The sequence below is a fragment of the Platalea leucorodia genome, assembly GCF_965183815.1.
Source record: "Platalea leucorodia genome assembly, chromosome: 30".
Classification (NCBI taxonomy): Eukaryota; Metazoa; Chordata; class Aves; order Pelecaniformes; family Threskiornithidae; genus Platalea; species Platalea leucorodia.
The window spans coordinates 130001-152277 of record NC_138852.1 but is presented as its reverse complement, the minus strand read 5'-3'; the positions used below and the strand labels follow the sequence as shown (position 1 = coordinate 152277).

Sequence of the window (22277 nt, the reverse complement as noted above, 5' to 3'; positions counted from 1 at the left end):
GGGCTCATTCAGAAGTTATAAAAGCCTGGCCTGCTCAGGAAAATTGGATATCATAAGGAGATCACCAAATTTTAATCACTTTCTTCTCTGCATAACTGAAAAGTGCATCAAGCAGTTTGATTGCTTGCATAAAGATGTCTTTTAGGACCCTGAAAACTTGAGATTTATGCATAAACTGCTGCTTATCCGTCTTGTTCAAATGTCCCCTGGATGCATCAGTGTCACTCGATTCATTGGCAGATAGAAGCCTGTTGTACTTCTGATGGGATTCACCCTTCGCCATGTAAAAAGTAATGATTCAGGTCTCAAATAGTCTCCAAGATGCTTGTGTGCAGACACGGCGTCAGGGGATGAGCTCTTACATGTGAGGAGAGCTGGGATGAGTCTCTCTCATTGAGATCTAAGAATCAAGTCAGGCCTTGCCTCGCTTTCTTTTGATTGCCTCTCCTTGCCTGGCCTTGCCTTGCTTTGTCTTCCCCTTTTCATCCCTTTCCTCCTTTTCACCCTATTTCTTCTTTGTGTTCTTACATTCAATGCAGCTCTTACAAGATCTGGACAAGGAACATAAGCAAGACTGTTCTTAAAGGGGTGAGTACTTATCCTTTTTCTTTCTTTTTTTTCTCATCTCTCACCAGGTATTCTGTTTAAGAAAATCAACTCTGAAAAAGAAAGTCAAGTTTCTTTTACCCATATTAAAAAATCCCAGTCATTCAGGCTGAAGGATTCTGTTCTTTCCTCTTTTTAACCCTCCCCCTGCAGCAAGCAAACCATGTTAGATTTCCAAATATTCAGGCAGATCTTGGTCCAGCTCGCCTAATCCTGCAATCACGTGCATGCTGATGTTCATAGGCTTTCTCTGGGCTTGAAGTGCGTGGGATGGTGGACAAGCCATTAGCATCCTCTAAGAGCCTGTTGTTTGGATTGCTCTGTCTAGGGAAAATGCCCCAAAGAAAAGGCTCGGAGAATCACACCGTTGGATCCGGATTCTTTCTTCTGGGATTTTCTGACCACTCCGGCCTGCAGGGCCTGTGCTTCACAGTATTCCTGGTCATATACCTCATGCTCCTCACAGGGAACAGCCTGATTGCACTCATCACGGTGGTGGACTCAAGCCTCCACAGCCCCATGTATTTCTTCCTGAGGAACTTGTCCATCCTGGAGATCTGCTACACATCAGTCACTCTGCCAAAAATGCGGGTGGGTTTCCTGCGGGCGGATGGCAGGATCTCCTTCCTGGGCTGTGCTGCCCAGCTGTATTGCCTGGTTTTGCTGGGCAGCATTGAATGCCTTCTCCTGGCTGCCATGGCCTACGACCGCTGCATAGCCATATGTGACCCCCTGCACTACACCCTCGTCATGAGCAGGGGTCTCTGCATCAGACTGGTGGTGGGGTCCTGGGTGGCTGTCGTACCAGTGCAAGTAGGACAGACCTACCAGGTGTTCACTTTGCCCTTCTGTGCATCCCATGACCTCCATCACTTTTTCTGCGATGTCCCCCCTCTGCTGGAACTGGCCTGTGCAGACACGTGCTGGAGCCAAGTGATGCTGTACACCATCATCCTGCTCTTCGCAATCCTTCCCTTCTCCTTCATAGGTACTTCTTACATTCAAATTATTAGGGCAATTCTGAAAATGCCTTCAGGTCGGGGCAGACACAAAGCCTATTCCACCTGCTCGTCACACCTCGGGGTGGTGACGCTCTTCTATGGCTCGGCCACAGTCGTCTACTTAAAGCGACGGTCAAGGGATTCGGTAGACACCGACAAATACCTTGCCCTGTTTTACACAATTGTGACCCCCATGTTTAACCCTGTCATCTATAGCCTGAGGAATAAGGAAGTGAGAATTGCCTTGAGGAGACTCCTATGGACAAAGTGATGCTACCGAGGATGTAAAATAGTCCCAAGCAGTACCAAAAGTCCCACTGGGTTATGTGCTTGCCTGAACAAAGCATCCCATATTTGCTCAGACAAAACCATGTGTCCAGCCTGGCTTTCATCCTGCTTAAGAAGGGGAGAGGTCTCCTGAGGCATTCCTGTTACGCCATGATATCTTTGTACTCTAGAGCACCTTCAGTGCCCCTCAAGAGTGTGATGCCAATAGCTACTTCAAGCTGCGTCCGACCAACGTAACGTTCAGGGGAAAGAGTCAAAGCATGGTCAGTAGTCAGTAGGGCCCAGAGGGTGACACAACCAATGAAGAGATGAGTGCCCTCAGGCTTGAGAAATCACTTGCTAGATGCCACGGACTATCTACAGTGTCCCCGTGTGGAATCAGCTTAAAAAAGTTAAAAGACATGAAGGTCATCTTCCCCTGCTATGATGTCTTGTACTGAGCTGTGTAATGCTTGACTAACTTGACATAAAGAATAAAAAGAAAAAAAAAATCACCACGGGGCCAGTCCAGCACTGGAACAGGGGCCCTGAGACCTCTGGAGTTTCTGTTTGTCGTGGTTTAACCCCAGCCAGCAACTAAGCACCACACAGTCGCTCACTCACTACCTCCCCCGGTGGGATGGGAGAGAGAATCAGAAGGGTAAAAGTAGAGAAAACTGAGGGTTGAGATAAAGACAGTTTAATAGGTAAAGCAAAAACCGTGTGTGCAAGCAAAGCAAAGCAAGGAATTCATTCCCTCCTTCCCATCGGCAGGCAGGTGTTCAGCCATCTCCAGGAAAGCAGGGCTCCATCACGCGTAACGGTGACTTGGGAAGACAAATGCCATCGCTCCAAACATCCCCCTGTTCCTTTTCTTCATGCAACTTTTTAAAATCATGAGCACAATTGGGAATGGTTGAAACTGTGGGGGATAAATGTGTTTGATACGCAGACAATCCAAAAAGGTTGTGAAGGTGAATGGGCAGAAGAAACAGGAAAACTGCCCATCCCATGGAGCTCTGCAGAAAGCGGACAGAGCTGTACCCAGCAGGAGGTGATACCAGTGGGATTAGCATGTAGAAAAGGCTTTTGTGGGGAAGGCTTTGCAAAGGAATACCCTGACTTCCCCCAGATGAAAAATAGAGACCGGGCAGTGTATTGAAGTGATCGTGAGAAGTGTCCTGGGGTAAAAGACCTTTGATGAGAGAAGGCTGGAGACATTTGGGTCGCAGAGATTTGAGGTAGTCCTTTGATGATCTGAGTAGGTGGAGCTTTGGAAATGAGAAAAATAAAGCAGCTCTCAAGGCTGTTTAAGGAGTGAGCGGTACTATCACTATAATAACAGGAACGGCACAGTGCTGTAAGGGAGTTCCTTCTTATTCTTCATTATGATTAATTAAAGCACTTTAATTTCATTCCAACATTCATTTTGACTTGAGAAAATAGCCATAAGTGCTCAGTAGTTAGCTTCTGGCATGAAGTTCTTAGAACAGTGCTTTTTCTCTCACTGCTAGCTCTCTGTTACTTTTAAATATTACACGTCTTAGACAGCATTGCCCTTAAATTACCCCTGCTTCCTATCTTTTCTCCCTGTTTTGTGGAGGAGAGGGAGGTCGAAGATGGCAGCTGTTTCTTTTTTAACCAAAGGCAGCCGAGGGACACATCCCAGATTAGTGCAAAGGCGCAAAGGCACAAAGGAAGCCAACATTTCCATGTGCTGGACACTGACACAACACCGTTACCTGCATTTCTGGTCTCTGAAGTCCTAACTGGGCAGCAGAGAGCCTGGAAGCTCTGAGCTCCCTTCATCTGCCCTGCATTTCAGCATGAAAAATGAACCTAACCTGGTCAAAAAGATTCTTTTGATTCTCTCCACAGCCTAAAGCACCGCATTTGCCAGGAGACTGGCCAGGACACCAAAGGAGGACTCACACTTGTCGGCACACAAAGCTTAGGTGTCCCTGGGAATCTCAGGAGGCATGGCATACCCATTCCTGGGTTCAAGGAGCTGGTCAAACGCCTCGTCTCCATTTCTGTAATGGTGGCAGACTTTGTACAGGGGTGCTGACATTTATGGAGCCACCTGCTCAGACCTCAGAGCTGGCCCTGCTTGGAGCCAAAGGTAGAACTAGAGACCTCCTGAGTACAAGACCATTCCACCCTGAATTGTCCCATGGCCCTCTGCTGCAGAGACCCCCACCTCCAGCTGAATCCTTTCTCCTGGGGCACACTGCACAGCACAGGCTCACGGAAGGGTTGTTGGGAAAGGGAGTGCTGGGACCTCTTGTCCAGCTTCCCAGCATAGGGTGGGGTATCACCAATCCCAGGTTGACTGAAACCTGAGAACCTCCAAAAAATGGAGATCACAGAGAGGCTCTGGGGGTCCTGCTGCAGGGTAGCATCACCCTCCTAGTCCGTTTTTCCCGAGGCCCAGCCTGAAGCCCCTGGGAAGAAACTTGTGGCTGTTTTCTCTGCCAGGATTCAGTTGCTTTTAGACTGCCCTGTGCCTCTCCTTCAGCAGACTAAAGAGACCCGGTTCCTTCCAGCACTCCACACAGCTCATGTGCTTTAGGTCCCTAACCCCACCATGACAGACTTCCTCTGGACTTTCTCCAGTTTCTCCATCCACCTTTCAAAATGGGAAACACAGTGGCTCCTACAGCATCCATCATAACTCCCATGCCCTTCTCCTCAGGACACTCCTCAGCCAGTCACGTCACAGCTGCTCCTCGTGCATGGGCTTTATCCCGCTTCCTATGCAGACCTTGCCCCCTTCATCTTGAAAACTTCAAGAGATTTCTGTTGGCCAAAGCCACAAGGATGTGAAGGTCCCTCGGGACTGAAACTCCAACATGTCAGCATTTAAGATTTGTGGGCCAACGCCTCCAGCAAGAAAGCAGCATGGGGAATTGCAGGACACCACAGGTAATGGAAGAGAGTGATGTGTTCAACTGAGTCGCAACCTGTGGTCAGAAACACTACAGCAACCACCTCAGACGTACCATGAGAGGGTACAAAACAAGAAATGCAGGGCCAATGGGGAAAGGATGAACGTGGTAGGCTGTTCTTTTGGAGGGTAACAGAGAACAACTTGGGCAGGGGGAAATGAAAACAGAAGGAAAGGATGGGGTCAGGGCTGTTTGGGGACACCTGTGAAGCAGCCCTGAACCTGACGTGAATGACTCCTGGGGTCCGGGAGAACCTGAGAGCTCTCCCGAATTGGAAAACATGAAGGGGAAAGAAGGACAGCATCATTCAGGCTGGAGGGGACCTCGGGAGGTGTCTGGACCAACCTCCTGCTCAAAGCAGGCTCAGACCAGATTACTCAGGGCTTTATCCAAACACATCTGGCTCACTTTCCGGGACAGAGCTGGTGCACACTCTCTCGGAAACAGCTTTCAGCATTTGACTGTCCTCATGCTGGAAAAATTTCTCCCTCTCTCTAGCCTGACCCTCTCTTGTTTCAGCCCATTGCCTCTCGTCTTTGTGTCTTGTACCATGGCCACAAGCCTGACTCAGTCCTCCTGGGAACAGTGCCATGCTGCTGCATGTTTCCCCAGGATCTTCCCTTCTCCCAGCTGGACAAGCCCAGCTTTTTAAGCTTCGTCTCGCAGAACAAGTGCTCTGACCCTGACTACCTTGGTGGCCCTCCACGGAACTGGCTCCAGCTTATCAATGTCTCTCAGGCATTGCAGGAGGTCAAAACCTAGGGAAGTATTCTGGATCTGTTCTAAAATGTGCTGACTAGAGGGCAATAATCACTTCCACTGGCTGTGTTCCTGCTCACACTGCCCAGGATGCTTCTGGCCTTTGCTGATGGCTTGTGTTTTGCCTAACGAAACCAAAGGACCAGCAGAGCCATTCCTGCAGAGCTGATACCAACCAAGGCAGTCCCTGCCCTCTGTCACCGCAGGGCCTTAGTCAACGTCAGGACAGGACTTTAGATCTTTCCTTGTTGGATAACATGATGCTACTATTGGCCCATCCTTCCAGCCTCTCTAAATCCTTTGGGACGGCAACCCTGCCGTCCAATGTAGTGTCTGCGCTCCTCAATGTGCTGTCATCTACAAATGTTATGAAAAAGCATTTTCTCAACTCTCTTGGGTAATTAAAACCCCTTGAAACATGACAGGACCCTACCAGCTACAGGCCTCTGGGCAGAATACTACGCATTGACCACGTTCCTCCGAGCCCGACTGTCCAGCTGAATTTTTACCCATCTCCTCATCCACCCATGCAGACCATAATATCCTAACTTGGATGCAAGAATATTGTGGGGAATGATGCTGATAGCCTTTCTGCCTTCCAAGTAAAAGACAAGCACTGCTCTGCCCACATCCAGCAATCCTGTCCCTTCATCAGAGAAAGCAAAGAGGATGGTCAGGCACAACCTACCCCGGGGTAAATCCAGTCCCCTTCTCTTTTGGACACCCAGAAATGGGAGCCGAGTGGACACGGTCTGGGGCACAGCCTTTCGTTCCCCTGCACATGAGGCATTTTTGAAAAATGCATCCTACATTTGCATTTTGACAGTCATCAGGGAGTTCCCCCAGTCTCCATGACCTCTCAAAAATGATGGAGAGTGGCTTCACTGTGCCATTGGCCTGCTCTCTCAGCTCCCTGGGATACCGACCCTCCTGTCCTGTACACTGGGAAGGATTGCGTTCGTCCAAGCGACCCCTGACTTGATCCACATCCACCGCTAGTTCTTCTCCTCCAGAGTCCTGCCTCAAGTGACAGCAGCCTGGGAGACCTAGCTGGGGAAGACAGAGGACAACATGACATAGAAAATCTGAGATCTCTTTGTTAACTAAATTCAGCACTGGCCATCCAGTAGCTTTCTTTTTCTTTAACTATTCCTGAAGCAGTAACAGCTTGTTATGGTGTCCTTGAATTGCCTTTCGGGTTTAGGCTGAATCTCAGTCTGGACTATTGCTGTGCTTAGAGGATGCAGTTCTTGAAGACCAGCTGTCCTGAGCTCTGCCACCACGCCTTGGCAGTTTATTTTACCAGTGTCACAGCTCCATCTCCAACAGTAATGGCTCCAGCTCATCCTGGCTGTGCCCCTGGCTGAGGGCGTTGCTGCGCATTTGGGCTGAAGCACCTCAGCGGTGGCACCAGGCAAATTTAAACTTGCCAGAGGGAAACCTGGTACCAAGTGTCCGAGACTTCATGTGTGCAAAGGCTTTGCTTCAAAGCGAAGACATGGCAAGGACAAAAGAGAGCTGCATGTCTTTCTAGCCCTAGCGTATTATCTGTGATAATTCTGTTTCTCCAGGAATGTCTGCATGCTCTCCGCTTCTCCAGAGGCATGAACCCAGTCTGTCTGACCCAGAGGTCTTTGCACGTGCCTGGCACGATGGTACAGCTGGCCTCCCGTGCCACGTCTCTGTAATAACATGGATTTCCTCCGTGCCGGTGTCTGGAGGTTGGGCTCTTCTTCCAAAGCTGAGGTCAGGAACAGGCTGGAGAAATTGCCCCCACGAGGCCGTGCTGCTGTGCTTGGGTTCTCCATGGGCTGAGGGCAGTAGGGCACGTGGCAATGTGTTAGGGCATGGGCTTGAGCTGAGCCTTCACCTGTGGGTGCCCAGCACCCCTGGAGATGGTGAGTGATCCACAGGGATCTGCCTGGGATTGTCTCTCTGTGGCTTTTGGGCACCACAGCCCGCTTGCTCTGCAGAGCAGCGTTGCCAGATCCGGGCCCTGTGGGAAGCACAGGGAAGGGGCAGGAGTGGCTGCATGGACACAGTCCCCTGGGGAAAGGCTCTCTAGGGTCAGGGATGTCCCTGGAGAAGAGGAATGGAGCAACTCTGTGCTTTCCTGGGGGAATAAGTGACCTAAAGAAACCTATGGCTGCACACACCAGCTCAGGGCAGGCTGCTCTTTCACTGGGGCAGCAGGAGCACCCTGGGGAGCCCCCGGGCCAGGAGCCTTGTGCTGGGGAGAGGGGCTGGCTCAGAGGGGCTGTCGGCAGTGCGCAATAGGGATCTCCTGGAGACAGTGGCAGGGGACACAGGCAAACACTGACCTCCATCTCCTCATGCCATGGCTGGCCCCAGCCCGGGGACTGATGGGGAGGCTGACCCTCTGTTGTGAATCCTGATTTAGGATCCTGCCACCTACGCCAATTTGTCGCAAATGGGTGATTTACGTCACTTAAGGAATCACCAACAATGGTATTAGCAAAAGTGGTTTTAATATGGTGTTGTAAAAGTGCAACTTAACAAAGTTCGATGGCAAGGTTCACTCTATTAATGACTGCATGGAAGAAATGTACAAAGGAAAACTGAGTTAGACTTGTGTTAAAATGATTTACAGAGAGTCCGGGGATACAAAAGATTAAGGAGGACCCACCCATTGAGTCATGAGGTTCAGAGTAGACCCCCTTGCTTTCTAAACTCCTGAAGGAGCTTAAGTGTGGCTAGGTCCAGTCTCAGTCTCAGACTTGGGGAGCGGTTTATGTCTAAGGGATTGTACATGAAAAGTTTATGTAACGTTTCATTAGCATCAATTCAGCACGCAATCAAAGACAAAATCAAAGTTACCACACTACAAGGTTATGCACAATATCAGTTGTTTACCAAAGATCTGCCATTGGTAAAGGTCTCTCTGCCTCGAGGAGCAACCTTGAGAGGTGTCCCAGCTCCAGGGCAGATCACCACCATGCTGCCATGCTGCCGAGCAGGGAGAGCTCAAAGAAGGCTCACTTAGGCTGTCATATTTATAGGATAAAGTGGTTGGCTCGTAGTCAAATTACATGTGATAAGAAAGGTATACATGAGGCTCCCTTGTACCCACAACTTTCTTTGTCCCTTGATAAATGAGTCTTGGAAAAGCCACCCATTATTCACGTGTCAACCGCATGTGTCTCTGTTCTAAGCTCATATGCATTGACGCTCACTGTGCCACTCTGCTCTTTTGTGGGTTTTCAGAGAACAGATTGAAACATGAGGAGTTCATGGCCCTGCTACGGCTCAGGCCTTTGCCTCTCCTGGAGCCTGCACCAACTGTAGAGAACCGGTACCAAATGCGGTTTTGTCTCGACATTGCTGCTGTAGCGCCATCCAGCGCAGCGCTTCGAGAAGACCATCTTCTCCACAGCTTTGAGAAAAAACAACCTCGTGCGCCTGCGCAGGGACTAAAGGCGCGAAAAGAGCTGAGGCGGGGACAAAAAGGCGCGAAAAGAGCAGAGGCGGGGGCAGCACGGCCGTGGCGAACTGCACGTACACATTTGTGATCTGCGCATGCGTGGGAGCCCCTATATAAGGAGTGCACGTGCCCCTCGGCGGGGGCGGCAGCGGCGCGCGCGAGACCACTCCTTCTGTTCCTGCACCCTCCAGGCTCACACCCCCCCGCTTCAATCCCCGCCGGAACCTGAGGCCACCGAAGACCCTGCGGAAGATCTCCGGACTCGAAGTGGTGGTGACAAACTCCTCCTTCTCCTTCTCTTTCTCTTTCTCTCTCTCTCTCCCCTATTCTTTTCCTCTCCTCCCTTGCCCTCCCTCCTCCCTCCGTCCTCTTCTCCCCTCTAATAAAAGTAAAAGGTTGTACGGCATTTGACCTCGTTTGCGTCTTAATCTCGTCCTTGGGATCGTATCGAAACCTCTCCCGACATTGGATCGGGACATTTGAATTGGCGTCACGGACAGGATCCCTTGAGACGAGAGTGTCATACAACCTTACAGTGTGCTGAGCGAGTGTGTGTGAACGAGACGTACAAATAAGTACGAAGCGAGTGCGGAGTTCCGATCCGCGGTTCTGCTCTCCCGCGAGGGAAGCAGCCGGAGACGAATGAAGCGCAAGGACGGAGTGGGTGTTGAGATGTTTGCACTGAAACGCGCGTAGCAGTTTGTGATTTGAGCTCCTGAGGGCGTATAGGGGAGACTTGAATTTTATGGTGTGACCCCCTCAGGAGGATATCCCCTTTGTAGGCTCTGCTCTGTCTTACAGTAGTTTATGGTCTGGCCTCCTGGGGGAGTATAGGGGAAGTTTGGATTGCACGGTGTGACCCCCTCAGGACGATATCCCCTTTGTAGGCTCATCTTTGTCTTGTAGTAGTGTGCGGACTGGCCTCCTGGGAGTGTATAGGGGAAACGTGGGGTTTTTTTCTAAGGTTTGACCCTCCCGGGACGAACTCCCCTTTGTAGGATATGGCCGCCCAAAAGGCAGGCGATTTTTGTGAAGAGACAGAGAAATTATATGAGTTTTTAGAAACGTACCACTCTCGCCCCTCGCCCCCGGGACGAGATTGGGCACGGGACCACTGGTTCCAACTGCAAAGTGTTATGGACCGAATAGCGGTTTTGCATAAAGAAGCTAGGGTGAAGAAGGGAAAAGGGAAGGCTATTGTTTGTGCTGTGTTAGGAGCGTGTCTGGCAGCGGCTGTGGAGGACAAGAAACGAGTGCCCTGCCAATCGGAGGCTGTGGCCGCTGCGTTGCAAGCGGCGATAGCGCCGCTGCGAGAGCAACTACTAGAGACCAAACGGGAGCTAGAGGAGGAGAAGCGCCAAAATAGGATTTTGAAGGAGGAGCTGAGGGTTCAGCTCCTGAGGGAGGCAGACACCCTCGCTGAGGCGGAGGTAATGTTGGAGGAGAAAGGCGTACGCCAAATCTACCCCCAAAAAGACCTAAAGCAATTAAGGGAGACGGTGGATAACGCCCCCCATATGTGCCCGCTGGTAAAAACGGAGTACATATATGAGGACGATAGCGACAACCGTCCCCAAGTTGTAACCAAAGAAATCCCTTTTACTGCCACCGAACTGGCTAAACTCCGAAAGGATTTTGCTAGGACGGCAAGGGAGTCCGAAACCGAGTATGTGTGGAGGATATCCCTGTCGGGGGGGGACGGGATCATGCTATCAGAAAAAGAAGCAGAGGGGTATTGGGGCCCCGGCGTCTTCCTCACAACAGGCAATCGCCGGGCCCCATGGTCTCTGACCCAGAGGGCAGCATATTGGGCGGGGGGGCTGAACCCATTAGAAAGGGGGGATCCCCTAGCTATAACTGGTTCGGTTGAGCAACTACTAGAAAACGTACAAAAGGCAGCATGCCTGCAAATGATGTATGACCGGGAACTTAAACCAAATTTAAGCTCTCCGATGTTGTTACCAGTAGACCCCGAGCGGCTGACACCGCTAATAAGAGGACTCCCCGATTTGTTAAAACCTATCGGGATCCAATTACAGGGGAGAATCCAAAATGTGCCTCGTGAAGCGCGAATTGCAGCTGCCCTGGAGGGAACAGTAACACCGGAACAGCGGCAGCGGGGGAGGAAGGTGTGGACTTGGGGGGAGATAGCTCAGGAACTGATAAACTATGGAAGGAAATACGGGCCAGTAGGCAGAACTTACCACAAGGTGGAAACTAGGGCCGTGCGGGCAGCGGAGCCGGCAAATAAACCGCTGGCTTTTTCGGGGGGAAGCCCCGCCCTAACACAAAGGGAGAAACCCCCATTCCGACAAGGATTGTGGCAAATGGGACTGCAAAAGGGTGTCCCCCGAGACCTAATGGATGGGCTCCCCACCAAAAAGTTGAAGCTCTTGGTGCGGAGGTGGTCCAGGCAAGGACCCCCTCCCAAACCGAACCCACCTTCTGCGCCAGCATTGGACAGGGAGGAAGTGTTTAAGAAGGATGAAAAGAGTGGCGGGAAACTAAAACCTCCGCCCCCTCAGGGTGAGGAGGGAGGTGGAGGGCGGATGTTTATCAGGCAACTCGCCTGTAATAATAAGGGAGATCTACTAAACCCCACCAACCGGGATGGGCCGAGCAGGTGGGGGAGGCAGTGGCCAATGTCAATAATCACTGGGGCACAAATGGGTGCCCGAAAATTGCGGCATTTTGTCCACAGGGGCCAACCATGGTACCCGTCTCTCGAAACCCCACTTGCCCTGGTGCATCATCTTACTCTCCCAGCCAGCCGGTTCTGGTCGAGCTTCCCACCGTGGGAGCTGTGCCTCTCATATTAGATACCCCCCTAAACAAATATACATGGAAAGCAAAAGATACCAGTGGGAGAACCAACAAAATCTACACCAAATGGATTATTTCCTCCTCTTAACCCAAAGAGCAAGTGTTGTTCCTATTTGTTTTTTAAGGGCGGTGATATGACCACGATGCACCTGCTACTTTGGATCATTTTAACTCAGAGACACTAATCCATTACAATATTCCACTGTGTATATCAGTTTTTATAATTGGTGGTACATATGTGTGCATACATGTTTGTACTTCATTGCAGCTCTATGAATAATTCGAGATTTAATATCTATGTCAAACAGGCTAAGTATTAGATGTTTCAGTGCACTACAGTCTTTAGGCAATAGTACAAAGACACCTAATTGTCTGGTGCGTGTTTAAGCATATATATGTGTGTGTGCTTATTTAAGAAAAAATACTCAATAACTTTCCAATGATACCTATTTATGTTGGACATCTCAAGGATTTCAACCTATGATTTACTATATATATAATTCTTACTTTTTTTGATCTTCCTCTATTTTTATCATTAAATAGTCCTGTATATGGGAAAACTTAATAGCCAAGTAACATGAAATGTTGTACTTGCTCAGAAAATGTAATTGTCTAGTTTTCTTTGCAAAAAGTAAATATTGAATGTTCAGTACTTATGGGGCTTGGTATTGTACCGGCCGAATAAGGGATGGGGCAACGACCTTTTTCAGCCCTCTGGGTGACAAAGACACAACTTATTTTCAATTTCCACCAGGGAAAGATGGGCCATTTTCTCAAGGAAATAAAGCCAGAAAAGGGCATTATTGGATTTGTGGAAACACGGCATACAAATTCTTACCCGCGGGGTGGTCGGGAGTTTGTTATATAGGGATCATAAGACCCCTATTCTTCCTCCTGCCAGAAACTGGTGGACCCCAATTAGACGTAAAAGTGTATGATAACCTCGGAGATAGAAGTATTGCCCGTAAGACGCGATCTACCAAGGTAAATTTAGGTGGGACACAAAAATGGGGGAATGACGAATGGCCCCCTGAGCGAATAATTGAACATTATGGACCAGCAACCTGGAATCCGAACGAGCCCATTGCAGGGGCAAGAGAACCAGTCTATGATCTAAACCGAATAATCAGACTACAGGCGGCCCTAGAGATTATCACCAACAAAACCGCTGACGCCATAGACCTATTAACTCAGCAGTCTCAACAAATGCGCACGGCAATCCTTCAGCACCGCATGGTTCTAGATTATTTACTGGCTGAGGAGGGAGAGGTGTGTGGAAAATTAAATATCTCTAACTGCTGCCTAGAAATAGATGATGTGGGAGAAGTGGTTCTCCAACTGATCCAAGATACCAGGAAAATAGCCCATGTCCCTGTTCAAACCTGGAGTGGTTGGAATTGTGATTTGTGGTCCTGGTTACCAGGGGCACCGTGGGTCAAACAATTAATATTGTATTTGCTATGTGCAACTGCCACCTTGCTGTTCCTACCCTGTATAATTCCATGTTTTATTCAATTAATTCGACACAGTGTGTCAAATATGCAATTTGTTCCTAATGCTCCACCTGATAGTGTAACAAAAATCTGTACCATCTGTCAGTCACAACCAACCTCAGTTAACCTGTGTTAAGACATTCCTTCATCCGAAACAATGTTATTCCCTTTTTTCCTCCCCACAATTTTCCTCCACCCTTATCCCCACCTCTTTCAACTCTACGCTTTCTTTCTTTCTCCTTTGTTTTCTCTTTCTCTCTCTGTCTTATGCCACCAAGCTGCAATGTCGAGCCACGGGGTGGTGTAGAGAACCGGTACCAAATGCGGTTTTGTCTCGACATTGCTGCTGTAGCGCCATCCAGCGTAGCGCTTCGAGAAGACCATCTTCTCCACAGCTTTGAGAAAAAACAACCTCGTGCGCCTGCGCAGGGACTAAAGGCGCGAAAAGAGCTGAGGCGGGGACAAAAAGGCGCGAAAAGAGCAGAGGCGGGGGCAGCACGGCCGTGGCGAACTGCACGTACACATTTGTGCTCTGCGCATGCGTGGGAGCCCCTATATAAGGAGTGCACGTGCCCCTCGGCGGGGGCGGCAGCGGCGCGCGCGAGACCACTCCTTCTGTTCCTGCACCCTCCAGGCTCACACCCCCCCGCTTCGATCCCCGCCGGAACCTGAGGCCACCGAAGACCCTGCGGAAGATCTCCGGACTCGAAGTGGTGGTGACAAACTCCTCCTTCTCCTTCTCTTTCTCTTTCTCTCTCTCTCTCCCCTATTCTTTTCCTCTCCTCCCTTGCCCTCCCTCCTCCCTCCGTCCTCTTCTCCCCTCTAATAAAAGTAAAAGGTTGTACGGCATTTGACCTCGTTTGCGTCTTAATCTCGTCCTTGGGATCGTATCGAAACCTCTCCCGACATTGGATCGGGACACCAACCCACTGCCAGTCTGGTCAAGGGGTTGCGCACACCCATCACAGGCCATAGAGAAACCAAGAGGTTTCCCTCCTTATCAGGGTACAGAGCATCATTTTTAGCATCTAGCCCATCAGTTTTAGTACCCAAATCCTCATTTTTAGGGCCAAAATCCTCATTTCTAGGGTCCCAACCTGTCTTTTATTGCCCATAGCCTTTTTGTAGGGCCCACAGTTTAATTTTTAGGGTCTAAGCCCTCATTTTTAGGGCAGAAAGGGTCCTGCACTTGAGTCACGACAACCCCATGCAACACTACAGGCTTGGGGAAGAGTGGCTGAGAAGCTCCCAGTGGAAAAGGACCTGGGGGTGTTGGTCAACAGCCGGCTGAATATGAGCTGGCAGTGTGCCCAGGTGGCCAAGAAGGCCACTAGCATCCTGGCTTGTATCAGGAACAACATGGCCAGCAGGACTAGGGAAGTGATCGTCCCCCTGTACTGGGCACTGGCGAGGCCGCACCTCGAATCCTGTGTTCAGTGTTGGGCCCCTCACTCCAAGAAGGACATAGAGGTGCTGGAGCGTGGCCAGGGCAGGGCAGCGAGGCTGGGGAGGGGTCTGGAGCACAAGGCTGGTGAGGAGCGGCTGAGGGAGCTGGGGTTGTTTGGTCTGGAGAAGAGGAGGCTGAGGGGAGACCTTATTGCTCTCTACAACTGCCTGAAAGGAGGTTGTAGCGAGGTGGGGGTCAGTCTCTTCTCCTAAGTAGCAAGTGATAGGACCAGAGGAAATGGCCTCAAGTTGCACCAGGGCAGGTTTAGACTGGATATTAGGAAAAATTTATTCTCTGAAAGGGCTGTCAGGCAGTGGAACAGGCTGCCCAGGGAAGTGGTTGAGTCCCCATCCTTGGCAGTACTTAAAGACATGTAGATGTAAGGCTTAGGGACATGGTTTAGTGGTGGACTTGGCAGTGACAGGTTAACGGTTGGACCCGATGATCTTAAGGGTCTTTGCCAACCTAAATTGTTCTATGATTCTATGACTCTATGATTCTATGGCGACAGTTGTTAATTGGGGAGCAGACTGGGGCAGAGAAGGGGTAGATTGGGAAGAAGAAGAATGTGTATGGGGAGAGGAGGGGTATGCAAGGGGCTGGCTGCATGTGGGCGGGGGGCTGACCAGGGCTGGTCTGGCCAAATCTGTGCCTAATCACCATGGTCTGGCCATCTTCTTAAACTCTGCTCCTGGCTGTTTGATGCATGAGTGTGCTCACTGTTGGATATGTGTTTGGGCTGAATTTATGGACGTGCTATGCTGGCCAAATCCAAGATGGGCTGGCTGCAGAAAGAGGACATGAGGATCTGGAGACACCCAGGGTTCCAACTGCCAAGTGGGTAATGGCCCCGAGACTGGGGCAGGGGATCTGAGCAGACCCAGAGGATGCACAGACCACTTGTGACCTTCACAGCAGATCTGCCTGAGAGGGGGAATGGGCTAGAGACGTTTGTGTCACTCATGGTTGTGTGATTGCTGCTGGTGGCGTGGTGACTGTAAAGGTGCTGTTCCCTGTTGGAGCTGGTCTGTGCAGGGTTGGGGTGTCCATCTTTGTTTCTTTGCACCTTCCATTTTGGTGACTCCACCTTGTGCGATCTCCCACTTTGTGGGGCTCCAGCCACTGCCCGCCCCAAGCACACGCTCTCCCTGTAGAAACCCCAGGCTCTCCAGGAAGCTCCGGACCCCCTCCTGGAGGGTGTCTTCTTCCCTGTCATATGGGGGACAACCCTGAGTATGCACCTCAATGAGCATTCACCACCTCCATGGTCACCACACACCAATGGGTGAGTCCAAATTCCAACCCTTGGTCTCCAACAGCTACCAAAGTGACAATGAGCTTTTCTCTCCCAGTTCCAAGGAGAAAAAGGCCCTTTTTGGGGTGAAATACCTTGGGCCTGTTGTGGATATTAGCTTTGGAAAAGGGCCCAGCCTTCAGACTGGGAGATCTTATTTTCTAACAGAGATGCTATGAGAGTGTCAGCTCTGTCCCAGAAAGACAAACTTTTATATCAGATCCAACTGAGATGGATCAGGTTTATTCCTCAGTAGCAGTAAGATGAATCCAAACATAATAATCACTAATAACCATACAGATAATGATAACAAAAATGCTAAAACAAAAACCCAAAAGACAGACTTGCAATGGGATACTCTGGGTATCATTTGTGAATAGTAATGGAAAACTTATCACTGTTGAAAAACATTCCTGAAGTCACTTTCCTAACGGCCTCCTTGAGCTCCTGATTCCTCACGCTGTAGATGAGGGGGTTCAAAGCTGAAGGAACCACTGAGTACAGCACTGCCACCACCAGATCCAGGGATGGGGAGGAGATGGAGGGGGGCTTCAGGTAGGCAAACGTGGCAGTGCTGACAAACAGGGAGACCACGGCCAGGTGAGGGAGGCACGTGGAAAAGGCTTTGTGGCGTCCCTGCTCAGAGGGGATCCTCAGCACGGCCCTGAAGATCTGCACATAGGAAAGCACGATGAAAACAAAACACCCAAATGCTAATGGGAAAGTAACAAGTACAATAAATTCCTTGAGGTAGGAGTGTGAGCAGGAGAGCTTGAGGATCTTGGGGATTTCACAGAAGAACTGGTCCACAGCATTGCCTTGGCAGAGGGGTAGTGAAAATGTATTGGCAGTTTGCAGGAGAGCATGGAGAAACCCAGTGCCCCAGGCAGCTGCTGCCATGTGGACACAAGCTCTGCTGCCCAGGAGGGTCCCATAGTGCAGGGGTTTGCAGATGGCAACGTAGCGGTCATAGGCCATGATGGTGAGGAGACAGAATTCTGCTGACATCAAAAAGACAAACAGAAAGAGCTGGGCAGCACATCCTGCATAGGAGATGGCCCTGGTGTTCCAGAGGGAATTGGCCATGGATTTGGGGAGAGTGGTGGAGATGGATCCCAGGTCGAGGACGGAGAGGTTGAGGAGGAAGAAGTACATGGGGGTGTGGAGGCGGTGGTCACAGGCTATGGCAGTAATGATGAGGCCGTTGCCCAGGAGGGCAGCCAGGTAGATGGCCAGGAAGAGCCAGAAGTGCAAGAGCTGCAGCTCCCGTGTGCCTGTGAATGTCAGGAGGAGGAACTGGGTGATGGAGCTGCTGTTGGACATGTGCTGCCTTGGGGCATGAGGGACTGTCCAAGAGGAAAAAGACAGTGACAAGTTAGGAGGGATTTCTCTGAGCAAAATAAAAGTCGTTTCTCATAGACACCTCCTGCCCGCCCGAATGTCTCTCTCTCCATTCAGGAAGACCTTTGGCAGCTCGCTTTCATAAGTTCTGGTTGGTGCTGGCTGAGGGTGCCCCAGGCAGCAGGAGGCTCTGCTGGGGGCTCTGCAGGACTCAGTCCTGCCCTACAGCAGTGGGTAAACAGGAACTCGGAGTGATCTCAGATTAAATCCAATCCTGATATCTAAGAGCTTTTCAGCATTGTCACTCCCAATTCACCTGACTGCAGAGCAGAGCTGTGGGGAGTCTGGGTTGTGCCTTCTGCTCTAGTTGCCCCAGCACAGCTGAGGAGTGGTTTGAATGCAGCAATGCCTGGCATTTCTGCTGCACTGCAAGGGAAACCTTGTGGGTGCTGAGACTGGGCACAGGGACTGTCCCTTAGTGCAGAGTGAGGACAGCCGCTCTGTCCCTCAGCCCTGCTCTCAGCTGCCCTGTGCTGGCAGCTCTTCCACCTGGAGGACTATCGCACTCGGGTGTTCCCCCAAAAGAAAGAGGCCAGTGCTGGGAGCAGAGGAATGCAGTTTCCCAGTGCAGACCTCCAAACCCTCACCCCATCTCATCGTACCTGAGGAGGATCTCAGCTCTGTCCTCCCAACCAGGGACACAGAGGGCTCATGACAGCTGCCCACATGCAGCCACCTAGCAGCATCTCAATGGCCTTAGCACCGAGGTGTTTTCTCCATGGGGCTCCTGCATAACACAGAGATGCCCTGGGACAGCTGTGCCCTATGGGAGGGCAGCCTGCAGCCCTGCAGGACCTCCCAAGGACAGAGTCAACTCTCCCGAATTTGTTATGTCCTGAAGGGAGGGTGAGATCCCTGCCAGCCGCACACACTGCAGTCCCCAGAGCCCCACAGGTGAACAGGGTGCGAGCTGGATGCTTTTCCTCCATGGCCATATGTGCATGACAGCACACACAGCGTTGGTGTCTGAGATGCACTTGAATCCTCACCCCCCACATCTGTCTCTTTTCCTTCCTGCCCATGGCTCTGCTGCCTGGAGCTCTTCTTGGCCATGACCTCTTTCTCTGTCCCCACGTCTGCTCCCTCTCCATGCTCACAGAACCCATCCCACCTGCTGCATGCTCAGCTCTGATCTGCAGACACCTCCTGGCAGCAGGGGCACTGCCCAGGGGCATCTCTGTGTGTGCAGGGGCTAAGGAGCAGCTCAGACAAGTCCTAGCGAGAACTGGGGTCTCATTGCCTTCTCCAGAGCAGAGAAATAAATTCCCATCTCGCACTGCCCACCCAGCCAACCAAGAGGAGAAAACTCAAAACACGTACTCCTTCCCTTTCAGGCAATCCCCTACCTTGACATCCATCGTAAAATGACCCTCTGCAAATGTCCTCCGGGTGATGTAGAAGTCTGAGCAGCCCTGACCCACACTGCACCCTCTGGACAGCAGAAGGACCCTGCCTTGCTGGGGATCACTCTTTCCACCCACAGCTTCTCCCTGCAGAACCATGGGGAGCTCCGTGGTCTGGCTGAATGCTGACTCTGGCAGGCAGCAGGGTCCCTGCCCCAGCACACAGTGCCCTGCTGTGCAGGGACCTGCTCTGAAGGACAGCCCTGGGCACCCCTGGATGCACACCCAGCATCACATCCCTGCAGCTGAGAGAAGGCACCCATCATGTCCTGTCCTCTGAGAGTGTGGCAGGGTATCCCTCTTTTGGAGCATGTTCCTGAGAGCCATCCTGCCAATTGCTGTCTGCAGCACGATGTGCCATGTCTAGGAGACACCTCCAAGACACTCATGTGCCAGAGACTTACTGTGTTCAAGGCCATGAAGATTTCTTCTTCAGTGAGCTCTCAGCATCATTCCACCTCATGCAGCCAGTAACATCCCTCTTACTTCTCCCATCTCCCCTCGGTGCCTGCAGGCAGTGCCCTCAGCCCTGCTGACCTTTGCAGAGGAGCTGCTCCTGGGCAGAGCTGTCTCTCTGCAGTGCTGCCCACTTGCCATGAGCTGCCTCCATCCCAGGAGCCCAGCCCAGCTCAGCAGCAGAGGCCCAGCCCAAGGCACCACTTTCTCTTTCCCCTCTGGGCTCCCTCCAGGTGTCCCTGGGGCTCCAGGGGAACCTGCTGGGAAACAGGCTGAAGGCATCTCTGATGTTCCCTCCCTCAACTTCTCCCCTGCAGTGTAATTATTCCTATTAGAAAAATAATTGGGCATGAGAATTACTTTTTTTGTCCCATCCTTAGACAGGACACCCAGGAAGGTGACAGGGAAGGATCTAACTTCTGCAAGCTGGGAGGATGTGTTCTGTTGAGTGCATTTAAACATTTCATTCTGGGTGTTTAGACCTGGGGCTAGAAAGACATGCAGCTCTCTTGTCCATGCCATGTCTCCGTTCTGAAGCAAAGCCTTTGCACACAGCGGGTCTTGGACACTTGGTACCAGGACTCCTTACAGCAAGTCAGAGCTTGGCCTGATTCTTCTGAAGCTGCAGTGCTTCAGCCCAGATGTGCAGCAATGCCCTCAGCCAGGGGCACAGACAGGATGAGCAGTAGCCGTTAATGTTGGAGACAGAGTTGTGACATGCCAAGGCATGGTGGCAGAGCTCAGGACAGCTGGTGTTGAAGGACAGCATCCTCAAGCTCAGCAAGGGTCCAGACAAGAACTCAATCTGTGTGACCACTGTGGAATTTAGTAAGAGCAGGTGTGTTTTTTTAATGACCTGGAGGATATGAGAGAGTACTTTTTCATATACATTTGTAGAAGACATCCCATTGAGGAGAGCAAGGCAGGGGTGCCATCCCAAAGCACAGAGACAGTCTAGAGGGATGGGCCAATTGGAACCTCATAATAGCCACTAAACATTCCACCAAAGCCCTGCTCCTGAAGTGGATGTAGGCCCTGAAATGGCATAGGACAGGGACTGGCTAGACGGTTAGCAGCTCCGCAGGAAAGGGTCTGCTGGTTTTTGGGTTCCATTAGGCAAAAGATGAGCCATCAGCAAGGATGGCCAACAACAGCCTGGGCTGTGTGAGCAGGAGCACAGCCAGGGCAAGTGATTCTCTCCCTCTGCTCAGAACTTCTGACACTGCATCCAGAATACTTGCTCTGGTTTTAGTTCCCTGCAATGCCAGAGAGACATTGGCAAGCTGGAGGACCTGCAGAAGTTCTGTGGAGGGCCACAGAGATGGTCAAGGCTGGAGCACAGGACCTGTTAGGAGAGTCTGAGGGAGCTGGGCTTGTTCACCCTGGAGAATGGAGGGCTTTGCGGGGAGGATGGAAGAGACTTGCATTGCCTATGGTGAGGTTCCCAAGAAGACACTGTGGTGCCAGGCAGGAGCACAGGAGGCAATGAGCTGAAACACGAGGGGGTCAGGCTCAATATAGGGAGAAACTTTTGCAAGTTGAGGACAGCCAGACATGGAAGCCATTTCCCGGAGAGTGTACGCTGCCTCCATCCCTGGAAGTTTCTCAGACCCATCTGGATAAAACCATGAGCAACCTGGTGTGATCCTGCTTTGAGGAGGATGTTTTCTACAGCTATCTAGCCAGGTCCCTTCCAGCCTGAATGACACTCTCATTCCTCACCCTCCGTGTCCTCAACATGAGGGAAAGCCCTCAGGTTCCCTCTGACTGTGGAAATAATTCACATCAGGTACAAGGCAGCAGCACAGGCACCCCAAACAGTCCCGTTGCCATCCCTGGCCTCATCTTTAATTTACTGCTTCCCTTCTTCCCCCTCTCAAATTCTTCACTGTTCTCATTCTCACACCTTCCAAAAAGGCCAGCCTGCCCTGGCTGGCTGGGGTGGAGTTCATTGTCTTCATAGCAGCCCGGAGGGTTCCATGTTTTGGATTTGTGACCAAAACTCTTTTAGCTATTGCTGAACAGTGCTTATACAACAGGAAGGCCTTTTTTTGCTGTTTCTCACGCTGCCCTTTCAATGAGTGGGCTGGGGATGGGCAAGAAGTTGGGAGGGGACGCAGCCAGGACAGCTGACCCCAAATGACCAAAGGGATATTCCATGTCATAGGGTATCACGCTCAGCAATAAAAGCCCAGGGAAAGGAATAGGAAGGGGGGACATTTGTGGTTATGACATTTGCCTTCCCAAGTCACCCTTACGTGTGATGAAGGCCTTTTTTAATTCCAACCCATGAGCTTTTCTCACTTTGATCTTTCCAGTTCTCTTCCCCAGGCTGCTGTTGGGGGAGTGAGCGAGTGACTGGGTGGCTGATTAGTTACTGGCTGGGGTCAACCCACCACACTTGTTAATCCTTTCCACATTGGCCATGCTTGTCTTCTTTTACATCCTCCTGTGGTGTTTCTGAGATGGTTGCTGAGGTACTTTCTACCTTGGGCAGCAAATCCATGAAACAGGTCACCCCTTACCTTACCTGTAGTGTCCTGCAATTGCTCACGGTGTTATCTTGTCAGAGTGTCGGGCATCTGCACACATACCATGACATCGGAGCCACTGCCTTGCAGTGTTCCCAAAGAGAAGAGATTCAGCTGAAGCTGAGGGTCTTGACATCAGACACTCATGAGAGCGGAATTCAGTCACTGGCACCCAGGAATGTCACCTTTATTCATTTCTTCTCCTCCCAAGACCGGAGCAAGTGATGGGGAGAAAGGAAGAAAGGAGAGGGTTCCTCATTGCTTTTGCAGTCCACACACAGCTGAATTTTGTCCTACTATCAAAGGTTTAGTTCAGGTTAATGTTGCTACCAAGCAGGATTTTTTGAAAGTGTTCAGATACTGTGTGCTTCTCTTTTTAAGGAATAGAGAGTCTAGAAAAGCATCA

The 22277-nt window shown here is 50.9% G+C and overlaps 2 protein-coding genes across 2 annotated transcripts; one reads left to right on the top strand and one right to left on the bottom strand.

Moving 5' to 3' along the window:
- Positions 1 to 939: 939 nt before the first annotated feature.
- LOC309601255 (olfactory receptor 10AG1-like) lies at positions 940 to 1878 on the top strand (the record flags this gene model as incomplete). The annotated part of the gene is made up of 1 exon (XM_082334219.1): positions 940 to 1878. The coding sequence occupies one exon, from the start codon at positions 940 to 942 to the stop codon at positions 1876 to 1878; it is 939 nt and encodes a 312-aa protein (XP_082190345.1).
- Positions 1879 to 16446: 14568 nt separating this feature from the next.
- LOC309601263 (olfactory receptor 14C36-like) lies at positions 16447 to 17403 on the bottom strand (the record flags this gene model as incomplete). Its single annotated transcript, XM_082334227.1, has 1 exon — positions 16447 to 17403. The coding sequence occupies one exon, from the start codon at positions 17401 to 17403 to the stop codon at positions 16447 to 16449; it is 957 nt and encodes a 318-aa protein (XP_082190353.1).
- Positions 17404 to 22277: the final 4874 nt, after the last annotated feature.